Source organism: Sprattus sprattus, assembly GCF_963457725.1.
Source record: "Sprattus sprattus genome assembly, chromosome: 19".
Lineage (NCBI taxonomy): Eukaryota > Metazoa > Chordata > Actinopteri > Clupeiformes > Clupeidae > Sprattus > Sprattus sprattus.
The window spans coordinates 24,489,441-24,512,192 of record NC_137917.1 but is presented as its reverse complement, the minus strand read 5'-3'; the positions used below and the strand labels follow the sequence as shown (position 1 = coordinate 24,512,192).

At 44.2% G+C, this 22,752-nt stretch overlaps 1 protein-coding gene across 1 annotated transcript in view; it reads right to left on the bottom strand.

Moving 5' to 3' along the window:
* LOC308380812 (CUB and sushi domain-containing protein 3-like) overlaps nucleotides 1-22,752 on the bottom strand; it is a gene marked incomplete at both ends in the record, with an annotated part of 198,970 nt that overhangs the window by 143,021 nt on the left and 33,197 nt on the right. The window contains 10 exon segments of the mRNA XM_080858223.1: nucleotides 444-770; nucleotides 1,841-2,023; nucleotides 2,412-2,524; nucleotides 2,981-3,084; nucleotides 5,425-5,546; nucleotides 6,611-6,735; nucleotides 7,290-7,377; nucleotides 9,805-9,882; nucleotides 10,979-11,091; nucleotides 21,760-21,967. Coding sequence (XP_080714349.1) covers nucleotides 444-770; nucleotides 1,841-2,023; nucleotides 2,412-2,524; nucleotides 2,981-3,084; nucleotides 5,425-5,546; nucleotides 6,611-6,735; nucleotides 7,290-7,377; nucleotides 9,805-9,882; nucleotides 10,979-11,091; nucleotides 21,760-21,967 — 1,461 coding nt within the window.

Here is a 22,752-nt window from a genome sequence, read left to right as displayed (position 1 = left end):
GATTTTGGTTTAAACTAATTGGCCATTCCATCACACCTGGCTTTCAAAATGGAGAGAAAGTGAATTACAAATGGACTATGACTCACAAACCCAAACTATACACAAACAGAAACCACAGAAACCCAAACTGAACATGAACACAAACGCAAACACAAACACAAACACAAACACAAACACAACACAAACACAAACACAAACACAAACACAAATACAAACACAAACACAAACACATCTCATATGTCCTTCCTGCCTCTCCTCCCTGCTCGCACTCACTGCTGTAGGTGATGTTGAAGCCTCTGCCTGACATGGAGTGGTCCGAAACACAAACTGAACACAAGAAACACAAACACAAACACAAGCACAAACACAAACACAAACACAAGCACAAACACAAACACAAACACAAACACAAACACAAACACAAATACTGTACTCGCACTTACTGCTGTAAGTGATGTTGAAGCCTCTGCCTGACATGGAGTGGTCGGCCTGGAACTCCAGCTGAAGCACGTGGGTGTTACTGGTGAGGTGTGAGGGCACCTCGGCCCCGGAGTAGCGCCCGAGCACGGTGGCGTTGGCCGTCTCGCCATCTTTCACCGTCAGGAAGTCGTAGGGCGGCTCCAGGTCGAAGTCGTTAAAGGCCAGGTGGATGCGGCTGCCCGGCTCGGAAATGACAAGCCACACGCAGTTCATGTTGTTCCCATAGCCTTCTGGGTAGTCGGGGGAGAGGACGGTCCCCATGGGGGCCGTGAAGTTGGATAAACAAGGAACTGAGAGAGAGAGAAAACACAAACCCCAAGGGAGAGGGAGAGGGAAGCAAACAAAGGTAAAGAAACAGAAATAAAACAAATACGAAAAAAGAAATGGGAAGTGGAAGGAGAGATGAATGTAGAAAAAGTGAAAAGTGAAGTGAAAACAGATGGAGGGAAAAGGGCAAAGAGAGAGAGAGAGAGAGAGAGAGCGAGAGAGAAAGAAAAAGAGACAATCCAAAAAAAAACGAAATGCAGAGAAACAGAACTCCACCTGTCTCAATGTTTGTGACATTCAAAGAGTGTTTTCCCCTCTGCCTGAAATTGTTCCATGACACCTCCATTGACAGCACAGGTGACACGCAGCCAGATGGCAAGAGCAACTAGATGCTTAAGGACAAAGAGGGAATGACTAATATAAACGGCCAAAATATTTATAAATGCTGCACCTGTGCATTTGGGCACCGACAACTGTGTCGAAAAAAGACGTAACACTGCATACAAAACACGTTCAAGTCGAAGAAAAACAAGTACAAAACTCCGAACAAAAAACTGACTGCATCTTCCACATCAACTTTGTTTTTCCCTCCCAGATCATTCCCTCAGGATTCTGCTTGTTAATCTACAGCGCAGTCGATTCTCCAAGCCTTTCCCAGGAGGTGTGTGGAATCTTCAAACACCGGGACGGCAGTAATCATCTTGTTCGCCGTCGAAGAGAGCGCTTTTAACTGATCGTCCTGTCTCACAATCTCCCAAAACTTCGACTTCATGTGTCTACACAGCAGAGTAAAACCCTTCATTAGTTTAGTTTAACTGACATTTAAACAGCGGCTGAGTTTTATATATTTTTTTTATATAATAATATAATATATAACCAGCAACTTGTCAAGTGACCACACTAGTGATTTCCCCTCAGCCTATGCAGGCAGACGGCCTAGCTAATGGGCTGCGGCGGAGCTATGCCCACACAGGTCGGCGAACCTGCCTACCTGACACACATCCAATTTACACACAGCATGAGAGTGGCATAAAAACACAATGAACCACAAAACAAAATGAGCAGGGAAATGGAGAGTGGCGCACACACTCACATATACAGATGGGAATGTTAGCGGACCACTGGTTGTTATTCTGACACGAAATCGTTCGCTCGCCAATCAGCTCGAAACCGAACTGGCACTCGAAGCGCAGCACGTCTCCGTTGGAGAAGCCCCCGCCTGTCCGAAATCCATACAGCGGCGTCCCCGGGTCCCCACAGCTCTCCTTGTCAATTTCTGATGACAGAGAGAGGAAGAGAGAGAAAGAGAAAGAGAGAGAGAGAGAGAGAGGGAGGTAGAGAAAGAAAGATGGAGAAAGAGGTGAGATCTCTTTCTGGAACCTGGCCATTACTCCTGAATATGGCCAGTTGAGACACCCGGAGCACCATGCGGGCCAAGAAGGATTAAGCTCAGTCGTGGACTAAATTGCTTTTTGAATGGAGGTGAGAATTTATGTCAGGGTTAGATTAGGCCATTGACTTGCCACCGCCATTGAATTACAATGCCATTTATCTGTTGAATGTCTTGATTGAATTAGTCCAAGACTAGCTTTAATCCATGTCTTGGGACACATCTGGGATGACCTTTGCTTTGATTTGTTTTTTTGTTTTGGCCACCGTGTTACCTTTATAATTGATCTTGAAGCCTATAGACCCCACGCTCTCGTCTGACTGAAGATGCAGCCACATTTGATGGGTCATGCTGACAATTAAGTCAGGAACGAAGCTGCCAGTTAACCTGCAAAGACAGAGACAGAGAGACAGACAGAGAGGGAGAGAGAGGGAGAGAGAGGGAGAGAGAGAGACAAGTGAGAATAAAAGAAGAGGAGGGACAAAACGGGTGGGCCAAGCTCTTAGCACGCTCTGCCAAATGCCAAAGGCCACTCGTCTTGGTACAACGCCAGCCCACAGTCCAGGTTCTACATGATGGGTGGACCATTGGAGTGAACTATCCCTAACAGCACTTTATGGGCTTGGTGCTATGCAGGAGAGGAAGAGAGGTTGTCCTTGAAGGACATTGTATAGAGCTGTTAAATGGATTCCAGGGCCACTCACGGCTTGGCGGTGAGCCAGCAAGATGCACAGCAGAAACCATTGTGGATAAGCAGCAAGGAGTGGGTCTGTTAAACAATGAACACAGCAAAGGGGTCTTTGTACGTCGGGGGGAGAAAACGGGGCCTGATTCAGAGCTTACACTTGGATGATAGTCTTGGAGTCACCGACTTCGGCACCGTCTCCGATCGTTAACGTGTCGTATCCGATTTCCAGGTCAAACTCCTCGAAGTTGATTTGAATAACCTTCAGGAAAAGAGCAACATTTAGTCAGCGTTTAATTATTGAAAAGCCTCTCTTTCCTGTTTTGTAAGAAATTCATAATTAGTTTACAAGACTTTTTTTTGAGAAAATAGCTGGTGGCGACGGCGTGTCTAAGCAACGCTGAACTGTTTCCACATAGAATTATCTGAGCTTGTTTATCATTAACTGCCAGAAACAGCATATAGAAACAGCGAGCAAGCTTCCAAATTATAAGGCAGTGAGTAATTTTCTTCTAAATTCAGTTTGTTAATAAGAGATGTACTCTCGCGCTTGCCTGTGCTGGCTGGAGTTACATTCTCTGATGTAATTTTAAATTAAACTGAAATCTCACTGAGGGGTAAAGGAGTACTTTATGCAGTAAATGATTTGCACAGCCCCCCTACGCAGGGTGGGAGGAGGAGGGGGGCAGGGGAGAGGGGGGGTTCAAACTAATTTCAGTGGTTAGTCTTTTTTATCTGCAGTTTCGATCTTGCACATAATGACACCGCCCTCTCATTCTGTATTTAATCTCACATCTGATACAAAGTTGCCTATGAACAGCTGCCTGTTAGAATAATCAGCCCCGAAGTGTGTCTGGATGTTTCCTCTTAGCTGTTGCGTCTTACTCGGAGGCCAGTGTGTTGTGTTCATGTTCACATGTAAACACCATAATGTGTGGGTGTGTGTGTGGGTGGGTGTGTCTGTGTGTGTGTGTCTGTGTGTGTGTCTGTGTGTGTGTGTGTGTGTGTCTGTGTGTGTGTCTGTGTGTGTGTGTGTGTGTGTGTGTGTGTCTGTGTGTCTGTGTGTCTGTGTGTGTGTGTCTGTGTCTGTGTGTGTGTGTGTGTGTGTGTGTTTGTGTGTGTGTGTGTGTGTGTGTGTGTGTCTGTGTGTGTATGTGTGTGTGTGTGTGTGTGTGTGTGTGTGTGTGTGTGTGTGTGTGTGTGTTTGTGTGTGTGTGTGTGTGTGTCTGTGTGTGTGTGTGCACTTTTTTCAAGAGATACGGGTTAAAAAAACAGCGGCTCGCCCAAACACATCAGTACCCCGCGTTGCATAATGCAGGAGACTCAGCACTAAACATGCTTTAAGGGACATCACAATCGCACATTTACAGAGCAACAATGCAGTTCCCACCTCCAACAGTTCCCACAGCAGGCAAAAGGAGAAAAACAATAAACCAACCAAGTCTGCAATTCCATCTGTCTAAGATAAATGAGGCAATAACGTGTAGTCCTTCAGGAACTATTTGCATATCTCACCACCAGGGCATAGATTTAGCAGCAAATTGCAAAAGCAATTCACCTATTTTCAAAATTGCTAATGGCACACGGTAAAATATTCGGGAGAAAATATATATGTACATCAAATATTTGAATAGCATCAACAGAATGGGCAACATAAGTGTTGTTGCGTGCTAGCCTTTTGTGATAAATGTTTGTTGTTGTTATAAATAATCAGAATAGTGGAGGCGTCTTGAGTCTTCATACATTTGCACAGAGGAAATTAGGATGCATCCACTGTAGCAGAAGAGGACGGCCTTCAAGCACTGGTATTTCAATGTGGGGCCAAATTATAACTGTTGCACTGGGGAGGATTATGACTGTTGCACTGGGGAGGATTATGACTGTTGCACTGGGGAGGATTATGACTGTTGCACTGGGGAGGATTATGACTGTTGCACTGGGGAGAATGCAAGAAAGGTTTTGTTTTCCGCGGAAGCACCTTCTAAAAACAATGCAAGCATTCAGAAAAAACGCCTTTCACATTCTGAAAGCCGTCCAGTCCAAACACACTCTATTGATTCCTCCTATGCCTTCATCCTCCAGTACAACAGTGTCTTGGATTACTGTGAGCCCATACAGCCTCCCTTGAATACACCATCAATGCCCCATGTGACTGCCTCCAGCCAATGTTATTTACTTTACAGGTACAGACTGAGGCTGAGCACAACAACAGCATATGCTGCTGCACAGCCTTTGGTGATAATAAGCTGACTAGTGAATGGTGCATGGTTGTGTTTAGTCCATTATTGATCAAATGCATACACTCACACACACACACACACACACACACACACACACACACACACACACACACATACACACAAACACACACAGACACACACAAACACACACACACACACACACGCATTAGGGATGGCGGTTTTCTTGCGGATATCTCAGTGGCACCAAGTCGGTCTACCCCGAGTGCTCCTTAACGTAATCAGGTCACATACTGCACTAATGACTGTGGTGGTGACTCAGTGATTAAGAGCCGGGGATCCAGGAGTTACACACATACATCAAGACTAGAGTCAACGAGTTAATGAGCGTGGAGTGCCCGTACCTTGTTGGGATTGCTGGCTGTAATGATCCACACACACTGTGAATTGCTCTCGTACTGAATGGGGAAGTTGGGGGACGTGAACGTGCCTGACGGCCCCTGGAGATTCGAGCCACAGGTTTTGACTGCAAAGGAAGAAGAAGAAGAAGAGGAAGAAGAAAAAGCAGAAGAAGAAGTAGAAGAAGAAGAAGCAGCAGAAGAAGAAGAAGTAGAAGAAGAAGAAGAAGAAGAAGAAGAAGAAGAAGCAGAAGAAGAGGTAAGGCACAAAATGGACGTATCAGTTATCTCCGCCGAGATGGGATGTTGAAATATTTTCCTGAATAAAAGCGTCTCAAAGAGGTATGTTCAGACAATAAAGGATTAGCGGGGAGGGACTTTATCGGTTTAAAGAGATCTAATCAAAATAGAAGGGGGAAAAAGTCCACCAGTGCCAATTTTTCAGGGGACTGCTTGCTTGACTTGCCTACTGAATGCCTTTTTTTGTGCATCGCCCAGATATAGTTATCTAACGCCATAATCACCCAGATATAGTTATCTAACGCCATAATCACCCAGATATAGTGATCTAACGCCATAATCACCCAGATATAGTTATCTAACGCCATAATCACCCAGATATAGTGATCTAACGCCATAGATATAGTTATCTAATGCCATAATCACCCAGATATAGTTATCTAACGCCATAATCACCCAGATATAGTTATCTAACGCCATAATCAGATATAGTTATCTAACGCAATTTGAGATCATTCACCCAAAGATTCCCTTCCCGCCCCTCTTTCATTTACGCTGCTTGGCAAGACTGAAGTCACAGTTTTGATAGATTGTCTCCACGAATGAGTCCTCCCCTCTGTGGAGCCCCATGAAACACCAGTCATTACGAAAACCACCGTTATAAAAACACACACACCACCCATTCCCTCCCCTCCCCCATCACTCTAAAAAGACCCTAAGCATTAACCAACCTATTTTTTTGTGTTTGTTTTTTGCGGCACTTGCAGTGTTTATAATTGATGAATTAGTCCTTTAAATCTGGATTAATCAGCTGCCAGGTAAAGTGCTTTTCGATTACCACCCCTACTCACCCCCGGAGGGGCAGCTGAGACCGGGCGGGCGGGCGGGCGGGCGGGCGGGGCGACCCTGGGCGGCGGCGGTGTCTGAGTAATTGCCTTGAGCTGTGACTCACCCTTGCAGACGGGCCTGTGGTCGCTCCAGGCGGCGAAGACCTCGGCCACTCGTTGGCACGTGATGCTCTTGGAGCCCTGGAGCACATGGTCCCCGTCGCAGGTGAAGTGGACGCTGACTCCGATGCTTGACATTATTTAGAGATAACAACACACACACACACACACACACACACACACACACACACACACACACACACACACACACACAGGTGAAGTGGACGCTGACTCCGATGCTTGACATTATTTAGAGATAACAAGCAGAGCAGAGCCGGGGAGAGAATCGATATGAGAAGAACTCTACCCTCCCAAAGCACAGGGGCACAGGGGCACACACACACACACACACACACACACACACACACACACACACACACGCACACACGCACACACACACACACACACACACACACACACACACACACACACACACACACACACACACACACACACACACTCACACATACACGCGAAACTGCACACACTCCCCCCACACACACAACCACACACACACACACACACACACCACCACACACAGTTTCAAAAGATACTGCTTTAATGGCAACCCATGCACATGCCCACATGGGAAAGACGTAATCATGGATTCTGCTGTCATGCAAATAAGCCCCCAGCCAGCGTGTGAACTTTTGGGAGGATGACAGAGTACTACTGCGCCCCTACCTGAAGTCTGAGCCAACGCGCTTGCCATTATCCGGTTCCCCTGGGTCGGGGCAATAATTGGACACTTGTTTTACACCCCCCTCGTTCACTGGAACAGCAAAGGAAAAAAGGTAGAAGAGAAACGTGTTGATTTATTCATGTTTACACGTTTTTCGTAACTCACTTTTAAGCGGTTGAGCGCATCGGCGAGTAGGCGAGCTACTGAGGGTCAGAGGAGCATCCCAGCGAACATAAGCACCAAAAGCTTTAGTAATAGTGCACGACCTCGAGGGCTTTTAGGCACACTGACAAATGAAGAGGCTTTAAGAGTTAATCCCCATCAGTGTCATTACGGGCCATTAGGGCAAACTGTGCTATACCAATGCTGGGAACTTTATTTAAAAAAAAAAAAAAATCATTAATTTAAAAAAACAACATGCTAATTACAATAAAGGCCTTAATTAACAAGGTCATTATTATGGTCCCATCCAAAGCCAGAGATTAGAGAAGTCTTTTCTCAGTTAAAAATAAAGTCTCGCTAATCAGCAAGGAATTGCAATCACTGTGCAATTTCTAAAACATAGCTTTTTATTGTCTGAGAGAGAAAAAGACAAACATGTACGTCTAACATACTACTTCTTCTTGTAACTGAAATATTTATGTTCACTACAAACCTCCACACAGTATACTGTATATAGTACACACTATATAGAATATTTGCCACTGTAGTTATAATATAATAATATACTATAGTATATTGTAATATACTGCAATAATAAGTTACCATTCTAGTATTTATATGACACTGCTCACACCTTATATACATTTCCAAAGTCATGTCTAAAAAGAAAGCAGGAATAACTATCATGACAATTGTGGGGAGGAGGATAATTATGATGCATCTAACCACATGAACAATCAATTAACTCAGGGGAACAATCAATTAACTCAGGGGAAATCCATGTGAACTGTATGTTCCTCAATAAAGAATTTTCAATAAAGAATGATCAAGCATGTCATTGAGTACCTGGGGAATATGAACAAACTGGATGACAAAATTGAAAAATGATCAATGAGGACAATGACTGCAGAAACCGCATCCCAGAATTGCATCTTCCCATTGGATAGAGTGTAAATCTATGTATCTTATGTTGCGTTTGCCTATAGGACAGAGTGTAAATCAATAATTGAAGTGTGATAATTGCTCTACTGATCCGCTATGAGTTGGGAGTAGCTAAAATGCAGATCTATTTTAGGCCTTCACTTGCTACTTGCAGTTTGGCTCATCGAAACACTTCGACATCAAAATCATATTACAAACTCCCTCCATTAAAGTGGCCTTCCCACGTGGCAATATTTCCTCTAAGTAAGTCAATATCCTGCTCCAATCAAAAATGGATCCAAAAGGAATGTTCTATCAATAAACGAAGACCGCACTTGCGTACTTTCTAATTGAGCACAACGAGACGGAGCCGAACCGGGCCCAGTAAAATGAAGAGCCCTATTGATTGGCACTGAGGTGTTTGTCATCGTATCCGCCGTGGTGCACGGGGGGGTGGGGGGGGGCTTTTGGCAAGCCCCGGCAACCCACTCATAATTCATCATTCAGAAGCCACGGAGCAGATACTGTGAAATGGAGGGCAATAAAAATTTCTATCCCGTTGTAATTAAGTGTTTGGAGTGCAGCATTGTAGAACACGAATGAATCACTTCCAGCCCCTCCACCCCCCACAAACACCTTATTATGATGGTGAGCACGGTCGACATGGAGAAGGCCTGCCATCCGGCTCACGAGGGTACACAAATCATTTCCATAGATAGCCATCAGTCATGCACGGTCGCTCGCCGACGTGCGGCACGCCGGCTCATATAGGGGACACCGACGGCCACTGGGGTATGCTGGGGGGGGGTTCACTCAGTGGGGTAATTAAACACTGGCTGGAAGAACCTTCTTAGCACCCGTGTGTGTGTGTGTGTGTGTGTGTGTGTGTGTGTGTGTGTGTGTGTGTGTGTGTGTCCTTCAGGCTGCGACAAAGCCTCGGCCCAACCCTGGAAGCACCGGGGGCTTTTCTTCGAGAGGGCATCTGCACAGTAGAGGGGTTATTTGGGACCCCGTTAGCAGTCAGGCGCTGTTGTCTTGGTTGATTACTTTGCCTCATGAATAATTGAGAAGGAGCAGTGTGTCTGTGTGTGTGTATGCGTGTCTGTGTGTGTGTGTGTGTGTGTGTGTGTGTGTGTGTGTGTGTGTGTGTGTGTGTGTATATGCAGATTGTCCAATGTCCTTCAAAAGTTAAATCTTTGGTGGCCAAAAGGATTTCTCAAACTACACAACAGGAAAAAAGAGAGATGGCAAAAGATAATGGCCATGTACGTGTGTGTGTGTGTGTGTGTGTGTGTGTGTGTGTGTGTGTGTGTGTGTGGCATAGATTGAAGAAAATAATCTGAAATGAATTAAAAGATCGTCAGCATGCTGGCAAACATATCTCTGGGGGCTACGGTGCCAATGAAAGGATTTAAAAGAATAAAGATGACTTACTGATTGAAAACTTGCTTGTGTTATCTCGTCCAGGTAATAACTTCACCCCTCTCGATTTGAAATCTCCTGATCTTTTCACTGGCAATGAAAACAGAATGTGCAACTGAGTGAAGCGTGCTATTTCCGTAACAAATTAGGAAGTGCTTTGTTTTGTTTTTTATTGTCTAATTTATTCCACAATTCTATAAAGGCAAAAATCAATTCTTTACATCTGACAGACTTTTATGAGAAGTTCAAATTGATCAGACGTAAACAAAGCGTTGGTGCGTTATCGAGCTTGTGTACTTGTGACGGTGGAAAATCATGATCGAGCGGTGTGTCTAATAGCATCAGCTGGAAAAGCACAGAAAGAGAGAGATATTGTCTAACAGCATCAACTATAAGGCCCTGACAAGCAATCACATAAAACCCACGTTTTGACTCGTCTGCATCAGTGAATCATAGCCAATGCTGCAGCCAGAGAGCCTGAGAACACTCTTCTATCAATATTTTGATGAATTATTTAACAAAATTGCGGTTAAATTAAGACAAACATTATGTTGGGCTAACTTTTGACATGGCTGCCTTATTTTCTCACGATGAAAAAAAATCTAATTAGGCAATTTTTTTTGTGGAGTTACTTATCAGATGATTAATATTTAAATGACTATCAATGTTCTTCCAGGTTTGTTATGTCACCTTGATTAAACTAATATGAATGTATGGCAAAAGCTATCAGGCAAATTTGAAGATTGATGACAGACACTTTGCTAATGGAGGATTTTAATTAAATGACTACAACGGGAGTAAAGTTACTTCAGCAAAACTTTCAGCTCCAAATTATATTGAGACGGCGAGTCATTGTTTCATTTTTCCTGATTTCTGCTGCGAAAGCTGCAATGAGAACTTGTTTATCGAGTGTCATGCTTCACTGGGGTCCAGTGAAGTGGAGGAGAGTGGACAGGGGTGCAACCACTCTTTTTCAAAGTTCAATACATCACCAGCAGACTGGTGGGTCATTTCTCAAGCACTTCTGCCGCAACGGTGCCTATGAGGAACATTATGGCCTAGTCGCATGGCCGCAGCGTACCAGCCACAGCTCGGTAGGAACAGCAACGTTTCACACACAAACTACACTGAGACAAGTACAGGGGGACATGGGGCAGCAAACGAGAATCGTTGCCAGTATGCTTACCTTGGTACTGAGCCGTAAATCCTTTATGTCGATGGTTACTGTCCGTCACGAAATGCAGCCTTAACCAGTTCTTGTTGCTGACGATAGGCACAGGGATGTTCATGCCCGATAACCTGGAAGACACATACACTGTCATATGCCAATGACATATGATGGCAATGCAGATCATGTGAGCTGATATCTGGTTGCTAGTCAAACAGGAGGATTAGAAGATGTAATCAGTGAAAAAAGCATCTCAAATATCAAACATTTACAACCCCCCCCCCCCCCCCCCCCCCCCCCTCCATGTATGTAAATAACTAAGCATATGCTGCAAGGCTATTTCTCATCCAGGAGAGCGGGATGCCAACGGCCGATGCTAGTAGCAGATTAGCCTGCCGAGAGAGTTATCTTGTATGAAAAGCCATGGAACACATGTGCTTATTTAAAAAACCTATTTCTTACTTGAAGAAATTAATAGCAGGTTTTCCGGCCTCAGAATTCAACGGTCATTTCAGTGGCTTATAAAAGATTATCGTTTTTTTAATGCTGACAGGACTGGTGGTGTTGCAGTCCAGCAGCCTTCTGTCTGCGGCAGCACTGAGAGCGTCTGTCTTGGTCGTCCAATATTTCCATTTCGACATATGGCAAAGATGTCTGACTGCACTGCAGAACCGTCTCTGTCGCAAAAACCCAGAAATATTCCAAACCTTCCGCTCTTCAAAACCACCCTAATCCCCCATTTCATGTCATGGGGCTTAATCATGTTGGAAAGGGTGGGAAAGAGCTGCTATCATAAAACTGCCATACTCCAAGCCTCAGAGGATTGATCAGAAGAACGGTACACAAACTCGTAAGTCAAGAAACCGGTGCACCTTGAACATACCATGACAAACATCCCCCCAAACCATGAACCTATCGCCTCCCATCAGAAATGTTGCCATGGCGTTTGCCATGACGTTTGGCAGGACGAGACGGCACATGTCCCCAGCCATGGCGCTATGACAACTACCCTGCAGTGTATCTGGATGACATACGAGGCCTCGACTTTTACTCGCTTACAGAAGCCTAATTCTACTTTTAACACTTAATCAAACCAAATATCCGTCATGGAAGAACATTCTAGCTCAAATATTCACGCTGCAGGAAAATGAATCACACTGATTTGTCTTGTCATTAGTGCTGTAATCGACATCCAGTGCATGACTGCATGCAGCGTTCACATGCATTACCATGAAACAAAATGTCCTAAAAAAGAATCTAAAACAGCCCAATTCTACAGTTTATTGCAATATAAAACACTCTGACACTGATAGAAGATCTCACAAGCAGGCTGATGATGTTTACTGAAGTGTACCCTGACTGAAAAAAGTTAGGATAAGAAACTGCAGAGGCAAAAAAATAAATATATATATATACTGTATGTCATATACAGCCGCGGAAAAAATTAAGAGACCACTTCAAAATTATCAGTTTCTCTGGTTTTACTATTTATTGGTATGTGTTAAAGTAAAATGTACATTTTAGTTTTATTCTATAACCTACTGGCAACATTCCTACCAAATTTCAAATAAAAATATTGTCATTTAGATCATTTATTTGCAGAAAAATGACAATTGGTCAAAATAGCAAAAAAGATGCAGTGTCTTCAGATCTCGAATAATGCAAAGAAAACAAGCTCACATTAATTTTTAAACTACACAATACTAATGCTTTAACTTAGGAAGAGTTCAGAAATCAATATTTGGTGGAATAACCTTGATTTAAAATCACAACTTTCATGTGTCTTGGCATGCTCTCCACCAGTCTTTCACATTGCCGTCGGGTGACTTTATGCTACTCCTGGCGCAAGAATTCAAGCAGCTCGGCTTCTTTTCATGGCTTGTGACCATCCATCTTCCTCTTGATCACATTTCAGAGTTTTTTTAATGGGATTCAGGTCTCGAAATTGGGCTGGCAATGACAGGGTCCTGATCTGGTGGTACTCCATCCACACCTTTACTGGCCTGGCTGTGTGGCATGGAGCACTACCCTGCTGGAAAAAACACTTCTCAGAGTTGGGGAACATTGTCAGAGCAAAAGGAAGCAAGTTTTTCTTCCGGGACAACGTTGTACTTTGCCTGGCTGAGGTTTGTAAAAGACCATAAGGATTGAACCAAAGCTGACTGGAGGTCCCTAAGTTCGTCTTCTCTGATGAGTCCAATTTCACAGTAGGTGCAAGACTCTGTGGCTTGTAGGCCTCTCCAGGTCTCAGTCTAACCATCAGACGACCATGTGTTGGGCAAAGCTGAAAATTGGACTCATCAGAGAAGACGAACTTAGAGACCTCCAGTCAGCTTTGGTTCAATTCTTATGGTCTTTTACAAACCTCAGCCAGGCAAAGTACAACGTTGTCCCGGAAGAAAAACTTGCTTCCTTTTGCTCTGACAATGTTCCCCAACTCTGAGAAGTGTTTTTTCCAGCAGGGCAATGCTCCATGCCACACAGCCAGGCCAGTAAAGGTGTGGATGGAGTACCACCAGATCAGGACCCTGTCATTGCCAGCCCAATTTCGAGACCTGAATCCCATTAAAAAAACTCTGAAATATGATCAAGAGGAAGATGGATGGTCACAAGCCATGAAAAGAAGCCAAGCTGCTTGAATTCTTGCGCCAGGAGTAGCATAAAGTCACCCGACGGCAATGTGAAAGACTGGTGGAGAGCATGCCAAGACACATGAAAGTTGTGATTTTAAATTAAGGTTATTCCACCAAATATTGATTTCTGAACTCTTCCTAAGTTAAAGCATTAGTATTGTGTAGTTTAAAAATGAATATGAGCTTGTTTTCTTTGCATTATTCGAGATCTGAAGACACTGCATCTTTTTTGCTATTTTGACCAATTGTCATTTTTCTGCAAATAAATGATCTAAATGACAATATTTTTATTTGAAATTTGGTAGGAATGTTGCCAGTAGGTTATAGAATAAAACAGAAGTGTACATTTTACTTTAACACATACCAATAAATAGTAAAACCAGAGAAACTGATAATTTTGAAGTGGTCTCTTAATTTTTTCCGCGGCTGTATATATGACACAGACAGCTCGGTGCTCCACATTCCCAGTCCACTGAGTCCAAAGCACTGCGTGCTGTCTGGACACTGGACCTTTCATTGTCCCTGCTTACCAGCCTTGGCCACAGTCTACTGAGACCGACCCTCCAGGCGGCCATACAGGACAACACCATTAGACATGACGGCTGAGGTGGGGTGGGGGGTGTGGGGGGGGCTGGGGTGGCACACAAAAAAAGAGGAACTGTCATGTTTTGGGAGTTAGCGGATTGATTCAGTTGCACCTCATTTGGCGAGGAGCTGTGCGGTAGGGAGCAGGCTTTTTCTGCCTGATAAGAGCATCCAGACAATTGGATTCTTTAAATGCTTCCCACATTCAAATGAGCTCTTCAGGCGTGCAGCGTGCTTAGAGCTACTCCCCGCAGACCAGCTCACCTCGTAGAGTTCCCTCTAAAGAAATTCCGCCACCCCCTGCTTGCACCCACATGGATTTCACAAATGTAAACAAAATTGGATCTATCGAATCTCTTTCAGATGGAGGGAGTAATACCTGGTGCTTGAGATGTGAATAGGGCCGAAACAAGGAATGAGTCAAGGGAATTGACGAAACTGGATCTTACCCCAGTGTCACAGGCCTTTTCTCTGAAAGCTCCCTTTTATGGTCTGGCACTTTCAAGGCCCTGAGAGACAAGGCCTCATACAACGTTGGCAGTGAATTGACAGCACCGATAAAGCGAAAACCACTCCAAGGCCCTGCGTCATCTTTATAATTTCAATGCAGCACTGCTGGTCACAGAAAAAAAATAAACATCAGTTTTGAGAAATCCTTTTTTTGAAGCCCCATTGCTTGGACAAGCCATTAGTTTGTCCGCAGTCTATTTGAATGCTTCGTCTTGACGTGAGCTTGGGAGGATGCAGTGCCCTGCGAGCTCGCCTGAAAGAAGAGAAATTCATTTTCCTAGCGCTTGATGGGCTTTTACGTACGCTCTTATTTATGAACTTCTCAAACACAGGGCCAGATAGGGCACTAACAGACTCCTTCATCACACGGAGGAGAAAGCATTACCCTTTTACTTTGTTAAAAATCAGCTACGCGTCGCTCACTCACAACAAATTTGTTCTGCCACGCCGTCTCCTGGGCCATTATTCATTTTACATTATCGAGTCAACTGAACAAGCCACCTCGAAAACACACCGAACCTGCACTGTGAAGGAGCCTGTCACCTCATGATCCCAGAGTGGAGCAATCTATTTCATATCAGAAACGGTTTAAACCGTTTTTTAGTGTATTTTCTTCCACCCCACCCTGCCTCTCATCGGGTTCTATATCTTTCACATAAAGGGTTCTCCTGCTTTCAACCTTGACAAAAGTAATGGACCAGCAAAACAGAGATCTCTCCCAAAAGAAATAAATTAGAAACTAAAGCCTGTTTGTCAGTGAGGGACAGCGGGCTGGTAGGGACCACTGAGTGGAGACTGCTAACAACACAGAAACAAACAGGACAAATTGCAGGAAATCTGTGACCGATCATCGTGGCAAGATTGGAATTGAAATGAGGTGCTCCACGTGTGAAAGCCAATACAATCAAACCAGAAGAGCACTTTCTCTCACAAGCGTCTAGGGAGCTACCATAGAGGACAGGCTGTGTGTGTATCGATGCCGGGGTAATTGTGTGGGACAATTAATTGTGGTTTTTTTTGTGCGTGCCACATAACAGCACTTCTTCCGTGCATTGCACAGATGTGTTCCCACCCCCTAGCATTTGCTTACCCACCCCCAGGCATTTGACTTTGTTCTGCATTTTGTTTGTTTATCCTGGGCACCGGTTGGCTCGTGTAATTCTTCAGAGTTCCTGGGTCCAAGTTAATTGAAATCACTCGTCGTTCATCAACTGGCCCTGCCTGCTTTGTGGAGGGTAATGCTTTTATGTACTCAGTACTGAAATGTTTACATATTGCATGTCTCAATCCACAGACTCTCACAGAATACCAAAACAACCTCCTCCATACCTCCACCTTTACCACACTGAAATGTTTACATATTGCATGTCTTACTCCACAGACTCTCAGACACAGAATACCAAAACAACCTCCTCCAACCCCCAGTTCATGATTCCTGCAGAGCACTGCACCCTCTCCTCATTTCTGCACCCCAGTCTATTACTCCACCTACACCACCAAGAGATCACTCCACCTACACCACCAAGAGATCACTCCATCTACACCACCAAGAGATCACTCCACCTACACCACCAAGAGATCACTCCACCTACACCACCAAGAGATCACTCCTTCTACACCACCAAGAGACCACTCCACCTACACCACCAAGAGATCACTCCACCTACACCACCAAGAGATCACTCCATCTACACCACCAAGAGGTGTTTTGGACGTTCAATGAGACCTTAAACTCAATGCGTTGATAGTTAAGAGTACGGTGGATAAGGATAATTAATGTATTTATTATTGCTATGCAACTGTACTTAGAAAGAAAGTATAAATCATTGACAGGGGAGGGGGGGGGGGGGCAACAAAACACTAAATAACAAGTTATAGCCTTTATGCAGACACTTGGATGAGAATATTTTTTATTCACTTGTATTTAGCTTCAAATTATATTTTTGAATATGAAAGAAGAAGATCCAGACCTTGGTGACCTGATAGCTGGCTATGGCTGTGCCCACCAAAAAAGACTCCAGAATGGAGTAACACCCCGTTAGGTTCCTGAGAACAGAAATATCTTGGCTTCATCCGTCATGACTTTGAAATGGAATACTTCAGCTCAGAGCTCTGGAGCCATCAATAACGAAAAGAAACGCAAAAACAAGCCAGATAATCAAAAATAACCTCAGCTATCTTGATGACACGGCTCATTTCTGTGAGCTGGTGTTTTGAATCAGTATTGAAAGGGATTCCGCTCCGACCGGATGAAACAATGGAAGATCATCATTGTGAAGATGCCTCGACTCTAGTTACGATCGAAAATGCCTTGATTACTTTCCTTTCGTACAGCTCAAGTGTCCTCACATTACTTCCTGTCGTCGCCACGATCTCACACAGCCACCACAGCACATTAAATATGCGCAGTACATCTTCTGTTCCAATCAAGTAATCACAGTTTACTATCTTGCTAAGCCTATCTGGGTCCCACGAGTGAAATGGAGGCAGGATACAGGTAGGCAAGTATTACCCTCCACAAAAAAACCTGATTAAAATTAGATCAGCTTTTGACTGGCTTACGGCAACTTAGTAGGGGGGCTTCAACAAAGCCCAGACGTTTTTTTGCTTAAGCTCCTGTGTTTTGTTTAATCACACGGAGGATTGTACATGTTTGAATTATTAAAGCCTCAATGGGGTACTGATCAAGCCCATGCCATTTTTGGGAATGTGTTTGCGTGTGTGTGTGTGTGTGTGTGTGTGTGTTTGTTTGTTTGTTTGTGTTTGTGTTTGTGTGTGTACGTGTGTTTGTGTTTGTATGTGTGTGTGTGTGTGTGTGTGTGTGTGTGTGTGTGTGTGTGTGTGTGTGTGTGTGTGTGTGTGTGTGTGTGTGTGTTTGTGCGTGCGTGTGTATGTGTGTGTGTGTGTGTGTGTGTGTGTGTGCAGGGCAGAACAGGAGGCGTCTGTGTGCATGTGCCATCAAATCCAGCTGAATGGCTGGTTGATGGATGTGTGTTAGCTGTTAGCATGGAGCTATCGCTATTGACTTTTTCCTTTTTGTGGGGAAAAAGGCTTTGTTTGTTTGTGTTTGTGTGTATGTTTGTGTGTGTTTGTGTTTCTGTGTGTGTGGGGTGGGGGGGTGCTCGTGTTTGTGTATGTGTGAATGTGTGTGTGTGTGTGTGTGTGTGTGTGTGTGTGTGTGTGTGTGAGTGTGTGTGTGTGTGGGTGTGTGTGTGTGTGTGTGTGAGTGTGTGTGTGTTTGTGTTTCTGTGTGTGTGGGGTGGGGGGGTGCTCGTGTTTGTGTATGTGTGAATGTGTGTGTGTGTGTGTGTGTGTGTGTGTGTGTGTGTGTGAGTGTGTGTGTGTGTGGGTGTGTGTGTGTGTGTGTGTGAGTGTGTGTGTGTGTGTGTGTGTGTGTGTGTGTGTGTGTGTGTGTGTGTGTGTGTGTGTGGTGTGTGTGTGTGTGGGTGTGTGTGTGTGTGTGTGTGTGTGTGTGTGTGTGGGTGTGTGTGTGTGTGTGTGTGTGTGTGTGGGTGTGTGTGTGTGTGTGTGTGTGTGTGTGTGTGTGTGTGTGTGTGTGTGCGCAGGGCAGAACAGGAGGCTTCTGTGTGCATGTGCCATCAAATCCAGCTGAATGGCTTGTTGAGGGATGTGTTCTAGCTGTTAGCATGGAGCTATCTTCTTTTCTTGTGGGGAAAAAGGCTTTGTTTGTTTGTGTTTATGTGTATGTTTGTGTGTGTTTGTGTTTGTGTGTATGTGGGGTGGGGGGGGGGGTGCTTGTGTGTGCGTGTTTGTGTATGTGTGTATGTGTGTATGTGCGTGTGTGAGGAATGTGTGTTAGCATGGTGCTATCTTGACTTGTTCCTTCTTGTGGGGAAAAAAAGGCTTTGTTCTCAAACCTCTGAAACTGTGAGTGATCGGTAGCTTACAAGATGTCGCTCGTGCCCTTTCCAACACGGAGGGAACGCACGGCTGTATGATACTAAAGGTCACCAAGACAAAGAAATTGATTCGTTTATTTGGTTCGGCACAATAGAGGAAGCAAGTCCAACTGGCTGCAGAAAGATAGTTCCATAATCCCTCATGTACTTTACAGAGATGGCTCCAGGAACAAATCAATAAAGGCTCTGGCAGAGGGAAACTACTGAAAACTGCAGTGATGACCACATCTAGTTGTCCTAAAATAATCTCTATAGGTATACAAATTTAGTTTTTTAGGTAAGACTTTTATTTACAGCCTACTAATTACAGGGTAAGTTCCTGTTAGGTAAGGCGTGAGAAATAAAAGTAAACAATAACTAATGGGTATGATTGTGGAAGTAAGTGGTGAAGTACTGTGTAAGAAAAAGTAATTTACAAAAAAAATGTAAATACGTAAAGTATAAATTACTTTAACATTTTTAATTTATTCATTTTGTCTTACACCTAACCTAACGGGTACTTACCCTGCCATTAGCGGTCTGTAATTTAGTGAGACCAGTTTTATTCACAGTGTTAAGATACAGTGTAAAACATACTAATTTTAGTCACAGTGTTAAGATGCAGTGTAAAACATACTAATTTTAGTCACAGTGTTAAGATGCAGTGTAAAACATAATAATGTTATCCACAGTGTTAAGATGCAGTGTAAAAATAGTCATTTTTAGCATTTTTGCATGTGACATGCTGGAGGTCTGGTCTGTGTGGTATAATTCTCCAAATACCCCATCGCATCAATCTTGCTCTATTCCAAAGGCATCCACTGATTGCATTTCAACTATCATTAGTATTGCATTCCTCAAATCCTCTAAACCTGGAGTGAATTGGTAAGATGTTTAGAGATTCAACTGGGATCACATGTAGGACTGGAGATGAACCCTCTTTGCATTTACTGTTAACTTATAGCACAATGAAGTGTAATATAATATAATGGAAATAACTGGGTTCATGGGGTTTATGCTAAATATGATGCTCAACTTGAAAGACACACACACACACACACACACACACACACACACAAACACACACACACACACAAACACACACACACACACACACACACACACATACACACACACACACACACACACACACGTGCGATTATCTGATGTCATGCGTCTTAGGGAATCGCACATTATAGAGTGTGAATGAAATGTTTTGAAAACTGGTGATGCAGTTTCAACTTCCAAACCTCAAAGGGGCTTTTCATGCCCTTGGCATAAAAAAAAATCAAAATTTCCCATTATCCTAATTTTCATAAGTTTGCATAATTACAGACCCATAGTGGTAGTAGTGCGCGTGTGTATTGTTTATGAGCAAGAGCAACCTTTGAGAACGCTCTGCGTGTGTCCCGGGTCTAATGGTGTCCTGCTGTAAAACGTTCTGAGGCACGTCACACTGTGAGGAAAATGATTACCCCCTTCACTCTTGACGGCAGGCAACCCTTTCAAAGACTAGGCTGACTCCGCAGCTCAAAGGATTCAGAGTTTGGACCCACCCTGGATCTCGCTGTGATTAAGGTTCTCACCTCCACCTGCGAGCAGCTGCCTCCCATACCCGACCCCCGACCCCCTACCCCATCCCCTTGGTCCCGTCCACATCCCTCACGTAAACGACAACAATACAGTCAGATAGAGTGGTGTAGTGGTCCCTGGAGAAGTGGGTATACAGGATAAACGCCCTGTTTTGAGAAGTGGGTATACGCAATGCTGACTGAAAAATAAGTGGGTATACTCTGTATACCTGCGTACTGTGTACACCCTGGACTACACCACTGGTCAGATATCACTTTAAAGTCTCCGTTCTCTGTGCTCTCTCACACACTGACGATGGCTTAGGCCGAAACGCGTCTGGAAATAAACTGGTCTAAATGAAATAGCAATGAGAAAAGCTTGAGAGTGCGGGGTTTTTTTCTACTCTAAGTTAACATTCTTTTACTCACACCCAAAATTGCATTTATTTTGGAAGTAGAGCGGAGCGCGCCTATCCCTACTAATACTCTGAGCTCTCTCACCACTCCCGTCCACATCCCTCATGTAAACGACAACAATACAGTCAGATAGAGTGGTGTAGTGGTCCCTGGAGAAGTGGGTATACAGGATAAACGCCCTGTTTTGAGAAGTGGGTATACGCAATGCTGACTGAAAAATAAGTGGGTAAACTCTGTATACCTGCGTACTGTGTACACCCTGGACTACACCACTGGTCAGATATCACTTTAAAGTCTCCGTTCTCTGTGCTCTCTCACCATATTGTTGGAGGTTCAGACCCCTCCACCTCTAAGTATCCCTACTAATACTCTGAGCTCTCTCACCATATTGTTGGAGGTTCAGACCCCTCCACCTCTAAGTATCCCTACTAATACTCTGAGCTCTCTCACCATATTGTTGGAGGTTCAGACCCCTCCACCTCTAAGTATCCCTACTAATACTCTGAGCTCTCTCACCATATTGTTGGAGGTTCAGACCCCTCCACCTCTAAGTATCCCTACTAATACTCTGAGCTCTCTCACCATATTGTTGGAGGTTCAGACCCCTCCACCTCTAAGTATCCCTACTAATACTCTGAGCTCTCTCACCATATTGTTGGAGGTTCAGACCCCTCCACCTCTAAGTATCCCTACTAATACTCTGAGCTCTCTCACCATATTGTTGGAGGTTCAGACCCCTCCACCTCTAAGTATCCCTACTAATACTCTGAGCTCTCTCACCATATTGTTGGAGGTTCAGACCCCTCCACCTCTAAGTATCCCTACTAATACTCTGAGCTCTCTCACCATATTGTTGGAGGTTCAGACCCCTCCACCTCTAAGTATCCCTACTAATACTCTGAGCTCTCTCACCATATTGTTGGAGGTTCAGACCCCTCCACCTCTAAGTATCCCTACTAATACTCTGAGCTCTCTCACCATATTGTTGGAGGTTCAGACCCCTCCACCTCTAAGTAGTCCAACTTACACAAATGAGGGGGAGGAGTGAAGCATATTATGATGGCTTGTCTCTGCCTGCAGTGTGTCCTAGTTGGTGTGTGTGTGTGTGTGTGTGTGTGTGTGTGTGTGTGTGTGTGTGTGTGTGTGTGTGTGTGTGTGTGTACTAATACTCTTTGCTCTCTCACCATATTGTTGGAGGTTCAGACCCCTCCACCTCTAAGTAGTCCAACTTGTTCTCCAGCTGGAACTCGGTGAAGACCAGGGAGATGGTGTCCCCGGTGTCGGAGAGGATGGTCCAGGTGCACTCCCCGCTGTTCTTGTACTCGCTCTGGAAGTCCGGGCTAGAGATGACCCCGCTGGAGCCCCTCAGTGTGCCCCCGCACGTGTCCTCAGCTGTCAATCAATCAATCAATCAATCAATTCATCAATCAATACATCAATCAATCAATAAGGCACATGGGTGAGATTTGAAGTAATCAAAGAAAAGTACCCTACTGAGGTTTACATGAGGTAGATAAGATAAGATAAACTTTTATTAAATTAAAGAAAAGGACAACAGGAATGGGAATCCAAACATACACATAAACTGTTTTAATAAAAACAGTCCAGCTTCCTCCTCGTTCTATCCTCGCCAATTGCCTCCAGACCATCAAGTTAGGAGCCGGGGGCTCTTTCTCCCGCTCCGCCAGTAGTCCACACAATACATACCAAGCTCATTACCGAATTAAGTGCTTCTCACCAATGAAATGCATGACCATAATAGTAATAATAAAAATAATAATAATAAACTTTATTTATATAGCACCTTTCATGCAAAAGAATGCAGCTAAAAGTGCTTTAGCCACATTGCAGGTTGACAAAGTTTCACCAACAACCGAAAGCCTAGTAAACAGAAAACTTGGGAACCATCTTACATAAGTTCTGTTAGCATGTACCTGTTGGTCATCTATTTGTACATGAATAGCCCAATGTCATCCTCTCATTCTAGAAGGGTTCAATGCTGGAGCAAGCTACAGACAATAGTAGCCAGTGCACTTTTACTCTGCCGCACACGGCAGCCAGAGAGAATAATGCTTTTATAGCATGCTAGCTGCCGAGAAGGTCTGAGTGCTTGAGTGTCAATAACTCAAGAGAGTCTTGTATTGTTCAACATTCATTTTTAATTTTTTTTAAGAAAA